This window comes from Elgaria multicarinata, chromosome 5, assembly GCF_023053635.1.
Source record: "Elgaria multicarinata webbii isolate HBS135686 ecotype San Diego chromosome 5, rElgMul1.1.pri, whole genome shotgun sequence".
Lineage (NCBI taxonomy): Eukaryota > Metazoa > Chordata > Lepidosauria > Squamata > Anguidae > Elgaria > Elgaria multicarinata.
Window position 1 is genome coordinate 105,541,797 of NC_086175.1, and position 24,258 is coordinate 105,566,054.

The 24,258-nt window shown below is 43.2% G+C and overlaps 1 protein-coding gene across 1 annotated transcript in view; it reads right to left on the reverse strand.

The window, feature by feature from the left end:
* IGSF11 (immunoglobulin superfamily member 11) overlaps positions 1 to 24,258 on the reverse strand; it is a 201,938-nt gene that overhangs the window by 7,809 nt on the left and 169,871 nt on the right. The window contains exons 2-3 of the mRNA XM_063126942.1: positions 6,578 to 6,741; positions 3,270 to 3,477 (exon numbers count right to left, since the gene is read on the reverse strand). Of these exons, the coding sequence (XP_062983012.1) occupies positions 3,270 to 3,477; positions 6,578 to 6,741 (372 nt within the window). The remainder of the gene's footprint in view (positions 1 to 3,269; positions 3,478 to 6,577; positions 6,742 to 24,258) is intronic.

A 24,258-nucleotide genomic window follows, 5' to 3' on the forward strand; every position in this document is an offset into this window, starting at 1 on the left:
AATTGTGGACCCCATGTTTGGCTGTCATTTCAGGAAAATTTCACTCAGCCTCATGCACGAAAGGATTTGTGGAGTTGATGTTTGTGAACATTCTATTACTGAACTGTTATGTCATAGAATGTTAGCAAACATCAACTCCACAACAAAAGACGTTGTAAATAGTCTAGCTTCTGTGAGGTAAGTGAATGTTGCTTGAGGAGGCGAAATACCGGGGGGGGGGGGGAGGTGTATGATCAGATACAGAAGCAGAGGACCAGAAAGCTGAGTGAAAAGAGTTTGCCAGAGATAGAGAAGCTGAGGGACAGAGAACTCAAAGGCAGGATTGCTGAAAGAAATAGAAGAAAGGGTTGCTGAAAGAAAGAGGCAAAACTTGACCACAGAAGGAAAGGAAAGTGGAAAAGACGTACTGTAGGAATGAAGGGAGAGTTCAGGAAACAATTGATGGTGGAAATATGGCGGTAAACAGGATATCCCAAAAGAACGTAGAACTCATTTTATACCTATGAAAACAAGAGGCCATGAGATGCTAGAAGAAAGGAAGCTATGAGGTGGGGTGTGTGGGGTGGGGGCTTTACTTTCTATGTCACTAGTACTCTGTAATGAATTATGCCTGGTAAACTGAGCTCTGAGTTTTAAGGGCACCATCTAAACTACAAATCCCATCACAGCAAGTCCTTTCAAACTTGGGCCTCTGGGCAGTTTTCCTGTACTGTGAGGACTCTGCCTAGACTTTGCTCTTTTTCTCCAGATCGCTGCTTGCATCGTGGCCTCTTGCCCTTCAGATCCTGATCTGCCTTCCCTGGAACTCAACCTTGCCTATTTTGGACCATGCCCTGTCTCCACCCCCGGTGAGGCACGGCAGGAATAGGTTTGGAAGCCGGCTGACTGTGAGCTAGTGAGCCAATGGCGCCCATGTTCACCTGGCCCACAGCCTGATAAGGGTCCTTTATCTAAAGACAACAGTGGCAGAGAAGGAAAAAACCAGCCAGCTGCAGCTTTTCTTGTCGCTATAAACTATGATGAGACAAGGTGAAATTCTCCCTTCTCTTCTAGGGAAGTGTATAATTGTACTACTAACTAGAGTAGGGGTGCAGAACCTCAGGTCTGGACCCTCCAGGGTTCCCCAGATGCCCACGTCCCCTTTCCTCGGCCACACTCCCTTTCCACTAAGCACCATGCATTCAGTAGCATCCTGGCTTTTGGGAGGTTTGGCCCCTTTTTCAAAGACTGAAACGCATCTCCTAAGGCATAGATACTGGCAAGAAACGCTTTAAGCTAAAATAGGCTGGCATTTGGCCCCTGCTCCGTTTTGCCTCTGGCCCTGTCCTCCACTGAAATGTGCCTCTCCCCCAACCCACCTGCAAGAGCTTCTCTGAAATTAAATTCAGGCTCCAGGCTGAAACAGGTTCAAACATCGCTGAGCTAGAGTTTTCCAAGACTTGTTACAGCATGTCTAGGGAAGGAGGAGTCTCACCTTGTTTGGGGCTTATACCCCAGGGCTTTGTTGCCAATCCCAATTCCAACCCATCCCCAAAGCCAGTTTGGAACTCCTATAGCCCAAAGTTCTGTCCCATCAGTGCCTTGGATTGTTCCATGCTGGATGCACTTATAAGGCAGACCTCCAGTTTCAAGGAAGGAAGGTGTAACAGTCTCCTCTTTCAGGGCTTTCTAGAATTAAAGGGGCTGGGCTACAGATATACTACACTTCTACGTGCTGAGTAACTAGACACTATGCTAAATGCATCACCTGAAGTGCCATGGCGTTGTTGCTGTTTTATTGTTAATACCTGCCATGGGGGTGGACGTTTGTCAAGATTGCAGCACACAGGGAGGGAACAGTTAAGAATTTCTTCCCCATAGTGAAAATCACCTCCCCACCACTCTACGTGGCAGCTATAAAGCCCAGAAGGCAAGTACCTATAGTCACCTATAGAAACTTGCTGTCTACTCACAAGGAGATTTTTTATCAGAGATGGTTAACTTTCCATATGCCACAAATTTGACAAAATATAGCCCATTAACAATATTAACATGGTGCATCATGTCTAGTTTCATAGAATCATAGAATAGCAGAGTTGGAAGGGGCCTACAAGGCCATCGAGTCCAACCCCCTGCTCAATGCAGGAATCCACCCTAAAGCATCCCTGACAGATGGCTGTCCAGCTGCCTCTTGAATGCCTCTAGTGTGGGAGAGCCCACAACCTCCCTAGGTACTGGTTCCATTGTCGTACTGCTCTAACAGTCAGGACGTTTTTCCTGATGTCCAGCCGGAATCTGGCTTCCTGCAACTTGAGCCCATTGTTCCGTGTCCTGCACTCTTGGATGATCGAGTAGAGATCCTGGCCCTCCTCCATGTGACAACCTTTCAAGTATTTGGAGAGTGCTATCATGTCTCCCCTCAATCTTCTCTTATCCAGTTTGGCACTATGTTCACTCAAGGGTTGTGGAGCGGCCAGTGACTCGCAAATAAGACCTGGGAAAGAGATGTAGGAGAGCTAGTAGTGGAGATATAGCATCACACTCCTTTGTTCCTCACCCCTAGCAATTTCAGGGATCATCTTCACACATATAGATCTGATTCACATATAATGACAGCATTCGGTGGCAAATTGTGGTTTGTTCTTAGATTAACTTTGGGTTGACTAACTCAAAATGTCCGTATTGGGACATGACACCAACAACTGGGATATTCATAGGTTGTTGCTGCACACAGGATTATTGCCTTGAATACTGGATTATTGCCTTGAATACAACCATCAGGGCTAGTAGCCATTGATAGCCTTTGCTTCCAAGAATTTATCCAACCCCCTTTTAAAGCCATCCAGACTGGTGGCCCTCACTACATCTTGTGGTAGTGAGTTCCATAATTTAACTATGCGCTGTGTGAAGAAGTACTTCCTTTTATTTGTCCTGGATCTCCCACCAATCAGTTTCATGGGATGACCCTGGGTCCTAGTATTTTGAGAGAGGGAGAAAAATGTCTCCCTAACTACATTCTCCATACCAGGCATAATTTTGTAAGCCTCTATCATGTCTCCACTTAGCCTACTTTTTTCCAAGCTAGACAATATTAGATGTGTTATGTTGTAAATTGCTTTGAAAATCAAAGTTTAGACGATGTACATAAAGTGAGTAGATAAATATAGTAAGCTAAAAATGTATTGTTCCAACAAACTAACAGGGCAGACCTACTCATTCCCATTGAAAATCATTAAGAGTGCATCCCTATTTTGTTCATCTGCCAGAGGTTGCTCCTCCAAAGCACATACCCAAGACGTTGAGCCCAATGACTCCAATATTCCGCCCTCCTCGGTCTGGTAAGTTGTTGACCAAACACTGGTAAGTCCCAGTGTCCGAAAGCTGGGTGTTGTTGATGAAGATGGAGGCACTGGTGGTTGGCATCGTCTTTTCAAACCCCACACGCCCATAAAATCGGGGTGCACCACCAAAAATCTGACCGCCCTGGTAAAAAATAACCTGGAAAACAAAGACATAGCACGGCCTCAAGCAAAGTAAAGGTTACAATATGGGCTTCCTTGCTCATTATGCACAAGTTTCAATGCCCCGTGGTTTTAGTGCGATTCAAAAACAACAATGGTTTACAGAGCATATGGAGCGCCTGGATCCTTACTATGTACTCCATTTCTACTTTTGCTACCACAGAGAAATGCACAGTCGATTTAACTGATATCAGGAAAACTACAATGAAGTGCTTCCTAAAGGGAAGACTCAGACGTAGTTTGTTTTATCTGTCTTTCTTTCCTCTTGGAAGCAGAATTCAAAGAGGCTTATGAGCAGGAATGCTTCCAAATTACGCTGGCCACAAGTGAATGGCTCTCTGGATTTTGGAGTTCTACATTACCTGGTTTTGTTCCCAAAGTAGATCCAATGAATTATGAATCCTCCGCTGTTCCAGATTTTTATTTTTAAATTTTGCACACTGGCAGTTCATTGCAATTGCCAACTGCTTTGGAATTTTGTGATACAATTCTCTGGTTATTATTTTTAAAGCATACAAAAAGACACACACTGGGGAAAATGCCTACAAAAAATTGCAAACTGATACAGAAACAGGATGGAACAAACTTGTGCTTGAACAAAAGCAGATTCATCCATCCTTAATCTTGATGCATTAGTATGAACACTTTGTATTCAGAATTGCATCAAGTTGCTTTTTTGTGTGGTTCTTTTTCCTTCTTTCTTTTTTACTGTTGTATGCATGTGTTATCATTTGGGATGGAGGAGAAATTTATTTGGTTTGCATTGTAATGCAAACTTACAAAATTTCACATTCCGAAACCAATACATGAATGGAAACTCAGTTATCCTTCGAATTCGTCAATCCTCTGAATTTTGCAATAGAGTTCTCCAATCAAAAAAATGCATACAAAATGCATATATTAAGGAAACAAACATTAAAAACACCATATAATAGGGAAATTGCTTTAAAACATGTATATTCAGCAAAACTGCATAAAAAATACATGTACAGACAAAAATACAAATGAGTTTTCATGCAAATGTTTTTTTTAAAAAATATCAAAGTTTGGGATGAACCAAACCTGAGACTAGAAAAATAAGAAACTGAGAGAAACTGAAATTAGCAGATTTGTCAGGCCTAATTATTATACGTTTTTATAGAACACCACCATAACAAAGAACAGCAACTTTCACCTATAGTTGAAGCAAACACACACACACTTTCACTCAAGTCTATTTTAGCTGGATTTTTTAGCAACTGATTGCTCGTTAGTCATCCAATATGATACTGCAGTGTAGGAGAAGTAGTCCAATGCGGAACCAAAGCATTGGGGATAATGGTGTCAAACGAAATCTATACCCACATGCAATAACCATTCCAGAGTAGCAGTGTACATCTGATTTTAAAATACTGAAAGATGAAACAAAGTAATTGTCTATATAATAGGGGCCTTTTCCCCTGTCTATCTGAAATTTGGCAAGTCTGCAATTAAAAAGAAACACATAGCCTAGGGGATGATGAGCTCACAGGGCGCCTGCCCCACAAGTTCACCAAGCGCTGTCTGGCTCGCCCTCTCCCAGGAGCCGGCCTGGCCAAGCGCACTTTCGGGGGCCTCCAGAAAGTATGCAATTCCCCTGGCACACCATTAGCATGCTGGGGAAATGGCACACTTTCCAGAGGCCCCGGATAGTGCACTTTGCCTCCCTTCCCCCCATCCCCATGCCAATTGTGGCCTTAAAGGCCCTCTTAACTTGAGATGGCGTTAAAGGCCATGATTGGCATAGGGGAGGGAACTGACGTTTCTCCCACCCTATCAGTATGTGGAGGGGAGAGAAACACAATTTCCCTAAGGCTGGGGAAATCACGGATTTTTACCCTCCACTAAAGCAGAGGATGAAAATACACAATTTCCCCAGGTCTGAGGAAACTGTGTTTTCCCCCACCCCCCTGTGTTAATGGCAACCACCATTACCGCAGTGGGGGAAAGGACAAAAAGGTGGGTGCATGTCAGGGTGGAATTGAGTTCCACCCATACATGTGCCCCCCTTATCTGCAGGTGCAATGGGGTGAAAATCTGTCCGGTGTGTCCGGCGGGTGACAGAGGCCCAGACACGAGGGGCATCTGCTGCCCTCGTGGGCCCAGGCAGATTTTCATCCCATCACTAACAGAGCCTGCCCATTTTCTCTCTCCACCCCCACTCCCTGTGACATTTCTTTGAACTGTACCAGCTGTTCCACTGGGGCTCCAACCAAAAGAAATGAGAAACAAATTGACTTTCATTTGGAATTCATTATTTTGATTTTTCCAGAAGTACAGTGCATGGTACCATGTGGACAGAAAACATCAAAGTTACAGGAACCAGAAAATTGGTTGGATCTCCCATAGAAAGCAATAGAAAATAGAAACAAATGGGAATAGTGAGAATGAATAAACTAGCTCGAAGTCGGTTATGAAACAGAATGAAAAACAAACGAATGGATAATAAAAAAATGAAACTTTTAAAAATGAAAACAAAGTAACTAAATGATTTTTCACACTTGCACACCGTATTCAAGAACTAAGCCCTTTCACCAATCAGCCCATAATGTCTCTCCTTAGCAATAACCAAGAGCCTGTCAGGCATCACAGAGCTGGAACCAGTAGCCCTGTGGGTCAGGCCTGACCCTATGTCACTGCTTAGTTACTGTAAATTTCCCTTGTCTGCTACACTCCCTCATTCTGCAGAAATCATTTTTGCTGAGACCATCCTTCTGTGCTTCCATGTCTGCCTGCCTGGCTACACCGAGAATGTGCCAATGGTTTGCATCCAAGCACCTGTAAGGGTCACTTCTGGTGCCCTTGTTCTCAAAACGCCCAGAAGAAAACAGGCAGAAATGAATACACAAAGATATGAATGTTTGCCAAACGCAAATGGTTGGATGTGAGCGTGAGAAACACAAGGCAGAGATCCATGTTTGACCATTCACACTCTAAAAAGGCAAGCATTTGCAGCTCCTCTCTGGCTGTTTTCAACTTTTCAGAACATCAATATGTGAAAAACCCCAACAAAGGAAGCAGCCCTAAACCCATCACAGAAACCGAAAAGAGTTTGGTACCTGTTCAGGTTGGTTGGCATTGGAGAGTGGAGTGACCATCCAGATGACGTTAAGTTTCGTGAGCGCAGCACTGGTGGTGAAGCCACAGGGCAGGACTGCCGTCTGGCCCCGAGCAACTTCCACACTCTTTGAGTTCATGAACACCTCTAGGGGACTCACTAGACCTTTAATGAAAAGAGAGAGAGAGAAAGAACCAAGATGACAGAGTTTACTCACCAGACAATTTTGAACCTGTGTCTGCACTGACATACTGAGTACGTGGACAAATGTGAAAAACAGCTTTCCATCTTCCGTGCTGAGAGACGACACATCCTATCTTCTCTTCTTTCCGCTCCCCCCACCCCACCTCCACCAACTTGGCTGCCACATGGCCCACTTTCCACAACCTCCCACTGCCATGAGTAATCCAGGACAGCCAGTGGCATCTCTCAGGCTCTTGGTGCGCAGGAGGCAAGAGGCAGACACAGAGACAACGATTCGTATTGCTAAGCTAAATTGCACCTGCAGGGCTACAGATGGGGAAAGCAGACACAACTGCTTCTGACAGGTAAACGTAGCAAAGGCAACAAGGGAGGAGGAGGAGGAGGAGGAGAAGGAGGAGCATATGCTGAGCTTGCATCTGTTTACGCTGGGACAGGCTGAGTCTGAGACACAAAGGCAGGCAGCACTACCGATAGAGGAAAGCAAAGCAAAGGGAAGATGAAAAAAGTGACTGTTCTTGACAAGCTCCGCTTTCTAACCAAGGCTTCCAATACCAGCATCATGCATTATGCTTTTGCAAGCTTTATCATACATAAAAAATTTACAATAGTTACTGCCCACAGGCTTACAATCCAATTCATTCCTTTCCACTCCACAATTTATTTACATCCAATAACAATGGAAATAAAAACAAAATGAAACATTTTTTCTTTAAAATTATTAAATTAAGATTTTGTTCTGACTTTATACTGTTAGTTTTACCCTACCCAGTGCCTGTTTACCCTACCCTGTGCCTGTTTGCATTCTCTTCCCCTCCTTATTGTTTTATTATGATTTTATTAGAATGTAAGCCTATGCGGCAGGGTCTTGCTATTTACTGTTTTACTCTGTACAGCACCATGTACATTGATGGTGCTATATAAATAAATAAATAAATAATAATAATAATAATAATAATAATAATAATAATAATAATGCACTTATAAAAGCTGTTCAAATATAGACTGCTAAAGATATACACCGATGTACAGAACACACATCCCGTCCTAAGCAGACCAACAGAATCAATGTAAGAGCAAGTTCACACATTCAACAGAATTGGGCCTGTTCAGATGACACTTCAGGCTCTGCAGTGAGCAAAACTGTGGTTCTCTGGGATCTATCATAGGGTGACCATATGAAAAGGAGGACAGGGCTCCTGTATCTTTAACAGTTGTATTGAAAAGGGAAGTTCAGCAGGTGTCATTTGTATATATGGAGAACCTGGTGAAATTTCCTCTTCATCACAACAGTTAAAGCTGCAGGTGCCCTGCCCTCTTTTAAATCTGGTCACTCTAGTATAGCTCCTGCAGCTTTTACTGTTGTGATGAAGAGGGAATTTCACCAGGTCACCCTAGGTTAGCACTAACCACAAGCCGTGCTTTCGCAACACAACACGTTAAGCCACGGTTAGAGTCGCTCACCCTGCTGCAGGTGGTTAGTGAGTGAGCAGGATTTAGCAACATGCACTACACAAGACACCTTAAACCCTGCTGCTTTACAAAAGCCTTAACAGGTTTAAGGTATCTTTTGAACAGGCCCATTGAGTGGTTAAGCTTCCTCTGCACTGCTTTTTTCCCCAAGCTGCAGTGGGACTGTAGGGTGGTCAGTGTCCCATGTCCAAATGTTTTCCATCTTAAAAACAAATCCCTGCATATACAAAAGTAGCATTTCAGAGAAATGGCTAGGCTGAATCCAACTCCATGACGCATAGGGTTTGCTTTGTTCAGTTCAGTGGAAAAGCAAGCAGGGTATTTTATTTATTTACTTATTTATTTATTTATTACATTTCTATACCGCCCAATAGCCGGAGCTCTCTGGGCGGTTCACAAAATGTACCACTTCAGACCCCACCAGCAATCTGAAGTAGTAATGTCCAGACAATCCTTAGTTCCCTTAAAATATCTTCCATTTTGAAAAGCATGTCAAATTAAAAAACTATATTAGGATAATGAAGTAATCTATCTCCCTCTGTTGGCATCATTCATAGTATATAGCTGGGACCATCTGATTGAAGTAGGGTGACCATATGGAAAGGAGGCCAGGGCTCCTGTATCTTTAACAGTTGCACAGAAAAGGGAATTTCAGCAGGTGTCATTTGCATGCATGCAGCACCTGGTGAAATTTCCTCTTCATCACAACAGTGAAAGCTGCAGGAGCCCTGCCGTCTTTTGTATCTGGTCACATCTGAAGCTTGCTGCTCTACCAGCTCCTTAATGCATTTCACTTGCACCTGTGACAGACAGTGATATTTGTAAATCTTGGTTTGTATTGGGTCGGTGTGTGCATGGTCTTGACTTGCATAAGGGTGTGAGCTTGGAGGCCCTTCGAAGTCTTCCAATGCCATTGCTTCATATGTTTTCCCAAGAACTTTACATTGCTGAAATGCTGTCTTGTGTACAGTTCCCTCAAACATATACATCTTGTGTGCACATTTCCCTGATGTTTGCATTTCTCCCAAGATGAGTTCCACTGGAAATCTTGAAAAAATGCGGATTTTGGAACCCAACTCCATCTCGGCTCACCAAAAGGCTCAAGAAATGTGTTTTGGGTGAATCCATAAAAAAGAGCCTTGATAAAGTTTACAAATGTAGACAGATGGGCACTTGATCTCTCAATAATAATAATAATAATAATAATAATAATAATAATAATAATAATAATAGCACTTTCTAACAAAGCGCAGTACATAAGATAAAATAGGTCAGGGACTTTACAAAAAAGGAATAAATACAATAATTCTAATAAAAGACCTAGCTGAAATTAAAAGAATATAACAATACAACTTTTAAAAAACCATATCAAATGTGTCATGGCCACGACACAAAAACTATCAGCATGTTTTATCTCAGGAACAGCAAGCCAACCCCCTCTATTCAAAAAGAAAGGTTTTCAAACCTTTCTTGAACACCTCCAAACTTTCAGTCAGCCGCAGTGGCAGGGGGAGTGAATTCCACAACTGAGGGAGAAGGTCCTGGAATGCCTGATACTGGGACAATGCAATCCATATGGTAGAATGGGTCAGGAGGGCCTGACCCATGGATCTGGTGGCCCAGCCTGGAACATACCAGGACAAAAGGAAGGAAAAGTAAGTTGGTTGGTACAACCAAAGGGCTTTAAAGGGCAGGAGTAAGATCTTATATTGGGCCCTGACCTTCAATGGAAGCCAGTGCAAGGCCCTATGAGAGAAGGAGGTGTGGGCAAATTGGGGAAGGTCCAGAACAGTCCTAACAGGACTATTCTGGACCAGGATCAAAGGGCAGTGAGAGGAAAAAGGAAGAGCCGCTTTGAGACAATTACAGTAATCCAGGCGTGAGACAACCAAGGTCCGAACCAAGAGATCCACAGTCGCCTGAGACAGGAGCCTTTCTCATGCATATACAAACGGAATGCAAAGATGACATCCCACATGCTTGTTTTCTTGTGAAGCTTTCTTTTCTCTGTTCTGTGGCAAAATAGACACAGGTGTCTGCTCTACACAACGGATACCCATGTAGAAAAGTCATCCTGTTTGAAGCCGCCCTTAAAAACCCACACAAGCAGCAGGCAAGGGCCTAATCTACACCTGCAGCCCTTTCGTAATGGGAGAGGGCTGCTCCAAATTTTCCCCGCTTCCGCGATCAGCACTCATGGGGCACACGCGACCGATGTTTACCGCAATTACAGGAGTGCCATTGCGGGAACATATGTGCCCCATTACAGCGTTTGCACATGTATATTGGTAGAAGTGGGCAGGGCTACGAAGATGGTAAGGGGCAGAGGTGGGTTTTTTTATGACTCGTGAGGGATGCACATGACTGCAGATGCACAGCAACACATAGGGGGATATATACGCTATTGAACATGCATTCCTGCACAGATATATATGTAGCACACAGCAGTAAAACACCCATCGAAAACGTGGCAAAAAATGGCAGACAGGTCTACTCCCACACACCTCCAATACCCATGCGCATGCCCCACCAGCCTAACTTATTTAGGCTGTTCGCTGAGCCTGGAACTCATGGCAAACAGCCACATCCTCACAAAGAGGGGGCCACACCGCAAACGTTCTTCGGAATAGAAGCGAGAGAGCTGGAAAAAGCGCAACAAAATCAGTCAGGGATATTCCAGGAAAACTGAGAGGTGGAGCCAAGATCACCGCGGGAGCAGGTGAACGTCATGTGGCCCGTTAGTGATGACTGCGATACAGTCCTGCAATAAATGGCTGGTGTAGACTCCCCCTAGGTCACAGATTGCTAGGCAATTGTCCTGCATAAGACTTACGGGTTCCATTCAGAAAACACCTTAAACCATGGCTTTAACCATGGTGGTTAAGCCATAAGGCCAGGCTGTGTTCAGAAGACACCTTAAACCACAGCTTTAACCACAGTGAATAAGGCTTTTGCTTTATTCACCATGGTTAAAGCAGTGTTTTGTGTTTTGTGAACACAGCCTGGCTTTCTGACTTAACCACTGTGGTTAAAACCATGGTTTAAGTTGTCTTCTGAACAGGGCCATAGAAGGGAATGAGAATTCCAGTCAGTGCAATGGGGCTTGTGGAGGAGAAATTCCCAGTGGAGTTGGGCCTATGGAAAATGAAATTATTGACATGAAGCAGCCACCTTCTCAAGAAAAGCAACAGATCTGAATTATCCTGGGCACCTCCACTGAAGTTCAATCCTGGAAACATACCAACTTGCTACATGCACACCCAGAAGCCTACTCACTTACATTAGTACCAGGGGAGCAATCTTGTAATGACTGAAGGGGGTTCGTTGCTAACTGCTTGGATGGAATCCCTTTTCTTTCTTTTTTTGCTGAGCTTCTCTGCAATGTTTTACATTCTGGCCTTGAAGTCTCGGGGAGTAACGTAAATAATAAATGTTGCAATTCCGTTTCTCCTTTGTGTAGGAGAAATGTCTGGCAGATCATTGCTTTGGCTGGGAAACATTTTTTTATAGGCAACAGAAATCTGCTATTCCCGGTGCTGTCTTTAAAACACGTTTGTGCCCACACACACACACACACACCATAATAACAACAACACTTTTAATATTGAACCATTCTCCAAATGCCCTCCTCTCAGTTTTACAAAAAAATGACCTGCTCATGCCACAAAATGGTCTTGGAAACTGGACCTGGATAGTTCTTACACACTTGTGAAAAAATATTTATTTGGGCTTATGCCTCATCCTACCCTGAAGTCTCAGGAGAGGTAAGAAAGTATTAATAAAAATAGTAATAAAATAAAATATCAGAAATATTTCCTGACATACTCTGGCCGCTTGAGTGCTGAAGTACAAAAGCCAGCAGTACTTCTGCAATGAATTTAGGTAAGTATGATGGCAGGCATCTGGGGGAATGGTGTTCCATCAATGTGGAGCAATTAGCAGGAACATTTCCACTTGCTCCCAACGTTTAGAACACATATTTCCCCACAGGATTCTCACCAGGTGTATATAGAAGTCCCACAAGAGCAAACAATTATCTAAACCTAAAGCTAGATGAACGTACGGGTCTGTACAACGAAGTAGGGGAAGCAGTTCTAGAGTTTAGCAGACTAGCTCTGGATCAGAAGAGAACCTTTTACTTGTCTCGGGTTGCATTCTGCCAGGGCCCATCTGTTGGGAGCCACATGCCAGCAGTGGGTGGTACCAGAGCCAGAAGTGGGTGAAGTCACCTCTTTTTCTTTTCTGCCATCCCCCTTCTCTCAGCAGCTACCGGGAAAAGGACAGATCGCTCTTCCCAGAAATCTCAACTGATTGCTTGCAGGGGGCTTTTGACATTAGGCCAAAGGCTATAGGTTGCCTACCCCCGAAATAGATTCAATTATCTAGTCAAGTTCCTAAGACTAAAGACCCGTGTAGGAACATGAAATGATATTGGGAGGGGGGAGCAGATTATTAGAGCTAGGGATTGAGAAATCAATTTATTTGTGGTCTGTGTCAGTTTTTCATCTTTCTATCATAAGTCTGTTTTGTCCAATTTCTGCATCAGTCTGTGAATTTTTTAAAAAAAAACTACACAAAAATTCACATTTATTTTCATACACAATTACTCCTAATATATGGATTTTTGTACACAATCTTTGAGATGAGAACTGCATCACAAAATATGGAGAAGTACACAACCCCATTGATAACTGTGATCCAATCTGCATATTAGGGAAATGTGTATTAGGATGGTTCATTTAAAATGTGGGCCAACCAAAATTCTCCCCCATCCCTATCTGGAGCCTATGAGTCACCTGACTTCCCGTATCTTCTGAGTCACCTCCAGTATTCCAGATGCAGTTTATGACTAAAGACCTTCTAGTTCCTTCAACGGATGAAGCACCAGCAACACCCAGAACACAGGAGAAGAGACTAAACTCGACCTCCCTGGTCTTGGTTGGACCCTTGAGAACTGAGCCAGCATGGGAGACTGGAGCATGGCGCGTCCTTGCCTTCGGGAAATTGAAAACACCGAGTTTCCAGAGTGACAGGGTATCTTAGTGCAGCCAACTCCAAAAGCTGCAGAAACAGCCAGAGCTGTTTGTTGGAGCATTGGGAACTGCACCAGCATGAGATAGGAGCATGGGAGAGATCAGAGGGTTTTTTTTTGGGGGGGGTGTCCCTGTTTACAGGTTGTTTCCTAATCAAGTCTTTGGAAAGGTTTATTTGGTTCTGGCTTCCACTTTACTGAAAAATAATAACTGACATTGTGTTGTCATGGTTGACATTGCCTACTTTTGTAACTAATTTGGAATGCTATAATATGATTATTAGTGAAATTAATTGTTTGGATTGTTTATTATTGTAATGTTCTATTATTATAATTGATGTATGGTATGATTTCTTGTTTTTGTATTTGTGTGTGTATGTTATTTGTGTTGTGTGTAAGGGGCACTTTCTGTAGAAAAGTGGCATAAAAATTAAAAGATGATGGACTATCCCGATATTCATGATGTAGCAAACTGGTGACTTTTCACTGGGATCCAGATTTCAAGATTTGCTATGGTGAAGAATATCATTTTAAGCTGGCTCTTCACAACCATCTTAAAATCATCTAGGAATATGGAGGAAGGAGACAGTATCTGAAATATATAGAACCTAACTTATTTAGGGCGTTTTATGTCCTGGCCATCACATAGACTGTGGATTTGTACACGGGTGTTTTAAAAGTATGCCTGCAGGAAGGTCCTTGTGGAAATAGCTGAACAGAGGAAGCAATTATCTGACCCAGTGTGTCCATACTTGAAGGTCACCATTCTTCAACAGTGATTTATGCCAGCGTGGTGGCCCAGTTACTACTAGGATGCAGCACCTGCCAACAGGGTCTTGCTATTTACTGTGTAATCTGTACAGCACCATGTACATTGATGGTGCTATATAAATAAATAATAATAATAATAATAATACTTCTGCCACTTGGCAGGTCACACTCTATGTGGAAATGTTTTTAGAGTGCCTGAATCAGATTTAAATGCCAGAGAGAGATCTATACCAGTCTTCTCCTTGACTTGTTAGCTTTATATTTTCCATATCGATATTTTCCTCCTATGGAGGAGTAATTCAAACATGCAGTCCCCCACCCCCACCCCATCTGAAGCCTGAAGAAATAAAGACCAGGAACAATGTTAACATGTGGACAATTTTACCGGGACTGAAAGTAGAAAAAACTGGCCATGGGGCAGGAGTGCACAGACTTTTTGCACCCAATGGCCACACCTGGTGATGGATTTGTGGCCGTGGCCACACACACACACACACACACACACACACACACAAACACACACACAACATACAAACACACAGGGCCTGTTCAGAAGACACCTTAAACCATTTTATTTTTATTTTTATTCTATTTTATTTATTACATTTTTATACCACCCAATAGCTGAAGCTCTCTGGGCAGTTCACAAAAATTAAAACCATAATAAAACAACCAACAGGTTAAAAGCACAAATACGAAATATAGTATAAAAAGCACAACCAGGATAAAACCACGCAGCAAAATTGATATAAGATTAAAATACAGAGTTCGAACAGTAAAATTTAAATTTAAGTTAAAATTAAGTGTTAAAATACTGAGAGAATAAAAAGGTCTTCAGCTGGCGACGAAAGTACAGTGTAGGTGCCAGGCAGACCTCTCTGGGGAGCTCATTCCACAACCAGGGTGCCACAGCGGAGAAAGCCCTCCTTCTAGTAGCCACCTGCCTCACTTCCTTTGGCAGGGGCTCACCATGGTTTTAGCCATGTTGGTTAAGCCAGAAAGCCAGGCAGCCGTGTTCAGAAGACACCTTAAACCATGGATTTAACCACGGTGAATAAGGTGTTTGGTTAAAGCCATGTTTTATGGTGTCTTTTGAACTCAGCCTGGCTTTCTGGCTTAACCACCATAGTTAAAACCGTGGTTTGTGTCTTCTGAACATGGCCATACTCTTCATCCATATGCACACCCACACACTCCCCTCACATACAAACACACACTCTTTGCCCCCATGCAGACACACTCCCCCACATACAAACACACACTGCTCGCCCCATACACACAGAGAGACACACATACCCACACACTCTCAGAATACACATCTCCCTGACTGCTTAGAACTAGGGATTGCTTGGGGTTGGGAGAGGTGTTTCTCCACCACAATCTCAGAGGCAAGGTTAGTAGGCATGGGGAGCTTTTATCTCTCCTAGGCCATAGTGACAACACCTCCAACAGAAGTGGTAAGGATTTTACAGCAGTGGCAGTTGCTGTGGTCTGTGGTTGTGCACCCGTGGAGCAAACAAACATCTACAGAATAAGGGCCAAATCTCCATCATTGCTATGGATGGTAAGTTGTTGGTTTTTTTTCCAAAAAAAAAGTTCTTTAATTGTTCAAAATAGCACAAAAACAGATACGCAGCACTAGGGGGGAAGGGGTTGGGTAGCCATGGGAAACTCCTATGAGGACTGTTCCTTTCTTAATGGAAATTAAATCGGGTAAGATATCGGTAAGATATTTCTGAACAGGAAAGGGGGACACAGCGAAATACACTATAATACAAAAGACAGAGCAAGTTGGGGAGAGAGGTCTGCTCCAAGGGGGTGTGGGGGGGTGTCTGCTGCTGGGTCTGCCGATCTCCTTGACAATGGAGAGGTAGGAGGCAGCCATCAGTGTGCACCTGGGGCACGTGCGTGTGCGTGTGCGTGCGCTCGCTTTGCATCGTCTAGCCTATCCGCACCCACTAAAGCAGCAGCACTGGCTGCTCTCCTCTCTCCTCTCCTCTGTGGAATGTCCTGAGGGCAGCCAGGGTGGGATAGGGACATATTCCTCCGGAGGGAGAAACCCAGATTCATGCCCCGAGTTGAAGGTAAGTGTCTCTTCTGGCAGGCCTACCTAGATGAATTTTAAGATGTCTGATTGCTATTTTAATATTGTATCAGTTATATGTTTTTTTTAATCAGTTTTATGCATTTTATGATATTTTTGTGTTTAATGTTGTTCCCTGCCTCGATCCACAGGGAGAGGAGGGTAAGAAATAAATTTATTATTGTTGTTGTTGTTGTTTGTTCACAATGTAAGCTCAGAAAACTACTGTAAAAGGATTCTGATAGCTTAAAGGAAAAGTAAGCTTTTTCCCAATCTAGAAAAAAAAATGCAACTTGCTTGAAGAAACAGGTTTGGCATATATGCAAACACATATACTGGATGCAAACACTTGCTAGCATGGCCTCTGTTTTAAGAAGCCACCATCACTTCAGTTCCAAGCATCGATGACATTGACACAGCAAGGACAGCCAAAGCATAAGGATCATGTTGTCCTTGCCACGAATCCCTTCTGGCCTATGAATGAGTCTACAGCCTACTGCCAGGAAGCCGTCCGCTTCAGAGGGCGGAAAGGAGGTCTTTCTGAAGCACCGAAAAACAAATGTGCTGTTTCAGCTCCGTTTTGCATTTCAGAACCTGAGAAAGGGCAATAATGTTCTGATCTATCACATGAGGATTGGAAGAGGCAGAGTGCAGACCTATGAATTTGAGTTTTTGGAATTTAGCTGCCAGTTCCTGTGGTGGGTGGTGGGTGGAGGTACAGAATCACTCTCGTAATTTTTTTTTAAAAAAGTATTTCTTAATTTGCTTTTTATTGATTTTCTTCCATCCAAAGGTGCCTACTGAATGAGAGCTGAACTTCAGTACTGGATCAGTGTGGCAGTCCAGACCAGCTACATCATATCTATCAAGATCAGCTAGTTCAAAAGCTCAAATGAAAAAAAAAATACAAAGTCCTCTGTGATTTAGTGAGCTTTGAAAATGAGATTCTCACTGATAGGATTTTAATCATAGATACATAAATAGAGAGCAATTTTGCCAGTTAAACATTGTGCCTTTTCTCATAGCTGCCGACAGATGGCAGGCCCCCAGCTTGGGGGAGCGAGAGAAGCCAGGTCCTATGTTGGAGAAGGGAAGCACTGGAAATTCATGACGGATTGCAAAACCAGGACTTGCCTTTGCAATGGCAGAGGACAATAGAACATTTGGAAGCACATCACCTCTTCCTGTTCCTGCTTTCTTCCCAGCACTAGGTTTCTGGATGAAAGGCAGCAATGGAGGGTTCACACAACACACTAACCAACACTCAGTGTTGAAACTTTGGGTTAGGGTGTTGTCCAAACCCAGGTCATTTTCCACAGGATTTATTATTATTATTATTATTATTATTATTATTATTATTATTATTATTATTATTATTATTTATTTATATAGCACCATCAATGTACATGGTGCTGTACAGCGTAAAACAGTAAATAGCAAGACCCTGCCGCATAGGCTTACATTCTACTAAAATCAAAGTAAAGCAATAAGGAGGGGAAGGGAATGCAAACAGGCACTGGGTAGGGAAAACAGGCACAGGGTAGGGTAAAACTAACAGTATAAAGTCCGAGCAACATCAAGTTTTAAAAGCTTTAGGAAAAAGAAAAGTTTTTAGCTGAGCTTTAAAAGTTGTGATTGAGCTTGTAGATCTCAAATGTTCTGGAAGAGTGTTCCAGGCGTAAGGGGCAGCAGAAGAGAAGGGATGAAGCTGAGCAAGGGAAGTAGAGACCCTTGGGCAGGAGAGAAACATGGCATCAGAGGAGCGAAGAGCACGAGCGGGGCAATAGTGTGAGATGAGAGAGGAGAGATAGGAAGGAGCTAGACCGTGAAAAGCTTTGAAGGTCAACAGGAGAAGTTTATATTGGATTCTGAAGTGGATTGGAAGCCAATGAAGAGATTTCAGAAGTGGAGTGATGGCTTGTTAAGCATGCAGTGTGACCAGCCTGAACAACCCAACAACTAACCATGGGTTCTCAAGGTGGCTTGAGAAAAATAAGCCACATTGCATGGTTAAGAAGCCACCCTATGGAAAATGTCCTGGGTTTATACAACATGCTAACCCACAGTTCAACAACAATGAGTGTGGTTTAGCATGATGTGTGAACCCAGCCAATGAGTGGTGCAAGTCGGGTGGCAATGAGAATGGGAACATTTTCCCCCCAAATGCCCATCTCTGAAATTTCACTGGCCTGTAAGTGGTAAATAATAATAAGAAATTCAAAATCAAAATGACAATGCAACCTAAGCATAGAGGTCAAATAAAACTCACAAAAAGCAATTTGTTAACTTAGGGTGCATTTTAACATTTTAGAATTCTAACCTTTTTTTTAAAAAAAAAAAAAAAGTAAAGGAATATATATTCTGTGAACCGCCCAGAGAGCTCCGGCTATTGGGCGGTATAGAAATGTAACAAATAAATAAATAAATAAATATTTTTAACCGGAACAGGTTGTTGTTTGATTTATTTATGAGTTATTTTTAAAACATAAATGTATTTATTTATTTACATTAGATTGATTTGTTTTTCATGTTGTGTATACCACCCTGGAATCCTGTGGATGAAGTGTGGTTTATAAATTTTTAAAATAAATAAGAATAATTAATTGAAACCCTTTTAGGATAATTACATATGAAAATGAACTTTTGACCCGAGTCCAAAGTTGGTTTTCCACAGCGGGGGATTCATAACTTGAATTTGCAAACTTAAAGGTAGCTAATGTTTCCAAAGTAGTAAATAACTTAGCAGTGCCAGCCTGCTAGGATATCTGAATGAGATCTACAGACGCCAGAGCCGTTATTCTGGAAGGATGGAGAGTGAAGAACATACCAATGTGTGGTCTCTGTGGAGTCTACTGCCGATTTGGATGAACGCAGAAGCAGAGAGAAAGGCTGAAGAATATTTTGGATGAGCCATAGCAGTTTCTGTGACAACACAACAAGCACGCTCAAGGATTACTAGGTAAGGATTTGACTTGACTCCCTGGGCATCTGAGACCATTTATATTGAGAGCACAATCCAGACCTTAATTCTTCTGTCTTAGAGCCAGCATGGTTTTCTGAACTGAAACTCATCCAAGCAGTGATAGCACCAGAAAAAAAATGGGGGTGGGCGCAGAGGGGACAAAATATATTTCTAGGTGGGGAAAATGTGTCCCATATGTTACGATCTCAGAAAGAAAAATAATGGTGTGTTTAATATTGAAACTCCCAAACTAAACATATGATAAATGGGAAAAGGTGACTTTAGGCCTACACCAACCCAGAAGGGGAAATTAATTTTAATTTTGAAACATGTTAATTCTTTTCTTTTTACTATTAAGCACCCTATACAGTAGATAAATAATAAATCATGTTAATTCTCTCTCCTGCATGTCAGATGTTCCCCCTTTCCCCTCAGGGGATGGCCACAGCCTGTTGGCATCTTGAAGACTATGTCAGTAGCTGCAAAATGTGTAGCCTTTGTTGGCTCAAGGGTTGCATCTGAACTGTAGAAGAGCTACTGAGATAATAATATATGAATGCACTGGTGTATGTGGGAAGTGTTTTTCCTTCAAGGAATGACAGGAGTCCAGCCATGGAGGGGCGAGTGGGGTGGCGAGGGCCTTGTTTGGGGACGTGTTTGCCCCCCTGCACCCTCTCTCTGGTGCCGTCCATGCAAAAATACGGAATCAGACAATGCCCCGGACACCTCCACCGGGGGAACTGCACTAATTTCGGTATTGCCCGACTGTGGATAGCGGGGTGTATCCGTATGTGCCTGTGCACCAGTGGGAATGACCGCTTGAACAATGGGGATTTAGTGCTTCGTAAAGCAAGGTGAAACAAGCAAAAATGTTCCCAGAACATGGCAGGACAGAGAAGCTCACAGAATTTGAAAATGAACACTTCTGGGGCCAGCTTTATGGAGCGCTAAATCCCCAGTGCGCAAGCAGTCACTTCTGCTGGTGCAACGCAATCAGCGGGAGTGTAGAACACAGCTGCCTTTAGTACTTCATAGGCATGGTGCTAACACTAAATGCAATGGTATCCAATCTAAATTATTAGAGTTGTATAATTCTGATCCCCCTCCGACATTTCTAGCTACCTTTTCGTTTAGCTCTCTGTTTCTTCCCCCCTCTTGTGCTGTCAATATTTTTCTCGTCCTCTATGTTTGCTGGCTTTCAGTCAAGGGGTGTGTGTCCAGGGAGAGGATGTGTTGTTGTCAGGCAGGGATGGGGAAGCTCTTTCAGCCTGAGAGCCAAATTTAACTTTGGAGAAGGTCCAAAGTTGAATTCCAGTAATGGGCAGAACCAAAGGCAGAGGGGGGCAGCTCTTACTGCCAGTAACTGAGCCTTAAGAAGAGGCACTTCAACATTTTTAGAATGGGGAAAAACTGCACAAAAGCCAGGAAATCTCCCAATGATGGGTAGTTGGGAACTAGGGGGATAGGGTGTGGCCATTTGGGGAACCTCAGAGGACCCGTGGAAGGGACTGGGACCTATGGAAGGCAAGATTTGACCCAGTCCTACAAAATGAGCACAACTGCAGGGCTTATTTTGTAGTTTAATATTAACAAAACGTTTCAATAAACTTTATTTTATTTTATTTTTTAAAAAAGATCATCCTGAAAGATACGTGTGATGCATTATCTAGAGACATATGCATTGTGTCAAGAAGCAGAAAACTTCTCTTTTTCAGTTTACCAAAAAAGCCCATTATGTCATCTACCCATTTAGGATCAGTGGGACCTGCAACACAATGTTGCAACACACCCGCCCTGCTCAAAAGTGTGCTCCTGTCCAGGGTTGCAGACAAGCAGGGCATTCCAGTCTTCCCCTCCGTCCCCATGTTACTTTTCTAACACTCACTCTATAAACCACAGCTATTGAGCCTGCTCAGTCCTCCCTGGGCTGTTGGGAGACGGTGCTCCCTTAGGTTCTAAAAAAGCTTTTTTTGAACTACTGCAAACTTTGGGGTTCCCCTAAGAAGCATGGTGATGGCTCCCTTTGGTTTCTCAGTCGCCCCATTTTGACTACAATTCTACAGGCATTCATACCTGAATTTGCTATTACAAAGAGCAATACTAAAGCCATTTATTTATTTATTTATTTATTTATTTATTTATTATTAGGGTATCTGAGTTTCTGGCCACATATACCATTCTGTGTCCCATAAAGCCCCACTGAAAGAACTGGGCATGTTTAGCTTGGAGAAGAGAAGATTGAGGGGAGACATGAGAGCACTCTTCAAATACTTGAAAGGTTGTCACACAGAGGAGGGCCAGGATCTCTTCTCGATCCTCCCAGAGTGCAGGACACGGAACAACGGGCTCAAGTTAAAGGAAGCCAGATTCCAGCTGGACATCAGGAAAAGCTTCCTGACTGTTAGAGCAGTACGACAATGGAATCAGTTACCTAGGGAGGTTGTGGGCTCTCCCACACTAGAGGCATTCAAGAGGCAGCTGGACAGCCATCTGTCAGGGATGCTTTAGGGTGGATTCCTGCATTGAGCAGGGGGTTGGACTCGATGGCCTTTAGGCCCGTCCAACTCTACTATTCTATGATTTTATGATTCTAAATTAAAATTAGTGAGAGCTGCCCGTGTCCCAATACCAGAATGGGTAGGTGGCAATAACACTTGTTAAACTAGATACCTTACGCATCCCTTTTTGTTTGCTGATATATTGACTCAGTAAAGCAGGAAAAGGCCTTTGCTAGCATAAACATCTATACAACTGGGGAGGGGGAGGGCACAAAATCAGCCGTGTTATCCTTACTTCTCATTGTACATGGTTACATGCCATGTAGCACTCTAAATAAGCAGACATATGCAACAATTACTGCTCAGAGCCACTCGAGCCTGAGAGCTTCCTAGGCATTGGCGATTGCTCTACCAACAAATGTATTGGCAGACACATCCATTACCCACAAAGCTGCACTGCTTCCACCTGACCCCCTTCTTCGGTAGCTGATAGCCTACGTCTGGGCTTGGCAGAAATAAAACGGAGTAACGGCCTGATTATCGAAGCCCCATTGACCTACGCTGCTGCTGCTGCTCAGGACTCAGCTGCTGTTCTTGCGAGCAGTGATAATATGCCACAGCTCCCTTCTCCCACAATGGAAAGGAGTCTCTGCAGTGGCTGGGAGGAGGGTTGGCGGCCGCTTCCAGAGATAACTGGAAGCGTGGCTACCTTCTTCTCTGAGCCAAGCTGCCATCGACACAGCAGAGGAGGAATTCAGGGCTTAAGACGATAAGATAAGTAGGCCTAAAATAGTTGTGCCCACCGGTTCGGTTTCTGCTAGTCTGCCTTACTCATTAGAAGAGTTACCTTGACTCAAGTGTTTTGCGTTAATGGAACAAACGTTTCTTTAATTGGAATACAATGGAGACAGATAACGGTGAATCCTTTCACGGCACTAACAAGAGGCCCTAGGGGGTCGTTCTGACACTTTTACAAGCCTTCTGGCTCTTATTATCAGCTATGTATGTGTACAAAGTTGATTATTAGCATGCTTTGGCTTGGCAGACAAGAGCCTTTAGCCACACAGCATCTGTAATTTGCAACAGTCTTCACATTTCCAGGAGTCCTACACATTTGCAAAGCTGTCATCATACCACCAACTACAGAATGTGGCCTTTGAAACAGAATCCTATGTTTGCTACAGATTGAATTCCATGATGGAACACCTGGAAGGGACCAATGTTGACCATGGAAACGGCAGACAGCAAAACAATTAAGCACCCATTCCTCTTAGAATTTCTCTGCTCTAATATGATCCCCACCCAAAGCTGTAAATCAGGAGTGGGAAAACTGTGGTCCTCCAGATGTCACTGGACCCCAATTCCCATCAGCCTTGGCCAGCATGACCAATAGATAGTGAAGATGGATGTTGGGAGTCCAACAACATCTGGAGTGCCACAGTTCACCTTCCCCTGCTGTAAATAAACAGCAGCTCTGGGACTCAATTGCATGCATTTGTGCATAAGGTGCAGTGTACCCCTGAGAATCTGAGCTCTTTTTAAGAAAAAAAGAAGCAGTAGAAACAGCTTCATTTCCTGGTTGTTGCAAAGAAAATCCTGACAGTGCATTGTCAGTTAAAAATAAATAAATAAATAAATGCAGATAAACTACTAGGAGTCTTGGGGGCAGATGCAGTTCAATCAGAGAGATGCAGTTTAGGTTGTAAGGCTACAATCTTATGTACAATTATTTCTGAGTAAACATTAATAGGATTGGACTGTGCATTCCTTCCTCTTTCTACGAAAACTTAATTGCCTCTTCCTGCAATGTTCTATGTCCTCGCCTTAGTTCAGGGGTAGGAAATTTGTGTCCCTCCAGGTATTACTGAGTTTCATCCAGCCCCAGCCAGCATGGTTAATAGTCAGGGATTAGAGGCCTCATAGTATACCATCATCTACTGTGGGAATGCCTCCCACACTAGAGGCCTTCAAGAGGCAGCTGGACAGCCATCTGTCAGGCATGCTTTAAGGTGGATTCCTGCACTGAGCAAGGGCTTGGACTCGACGGACTTGTAGGCCCCTTCCAACACTACTGTTCTATGATTCTATGATCTAAAGGGCTACAGGTCCCCAATCCTGCCTTAGTCCACGATTAAAATAAATTTGTAAAAACAAATCAAAATGTCTGCATGAAAAATGTACAAAGAAGCAAAGTGGGCAAAATTAAGCAAGGTTATGTAAATTTGTCCACTTGGCTAATTTATTCAAAGTGCAGAATTTGGACTTTCTGGTTGCAGGATTTGCCAATTCACGTGCCTTGCTGTTCTTCTCATGCACTCTCCCCAATATATCCTGAGCTATAGTTGCATTTCAGAAGATGATGTCAATGTTGTTTTGTACTATTACTGAGGCTATAAATATAAAAGAAAGTACACCGATAGGACTATAAATAGCATCAAGAATGACATTAGCTTGCATACAGCTAATCAATCCCCATCAATCTCTGGGGCATGCATTAATCTCTTCTCCTTGGTGTAGCATTTCACAATTAGGTACATTATAGGAGGTTTAATGCTTTTCCTCTGATGCATCTGACACTGGCCAAGTCTAGAGACTGCTAATTTCTGAACAGTTAGACCTTGAGGTCCCTGCAATTTCATTTGGCTGCAGAGGAATTTTGTAA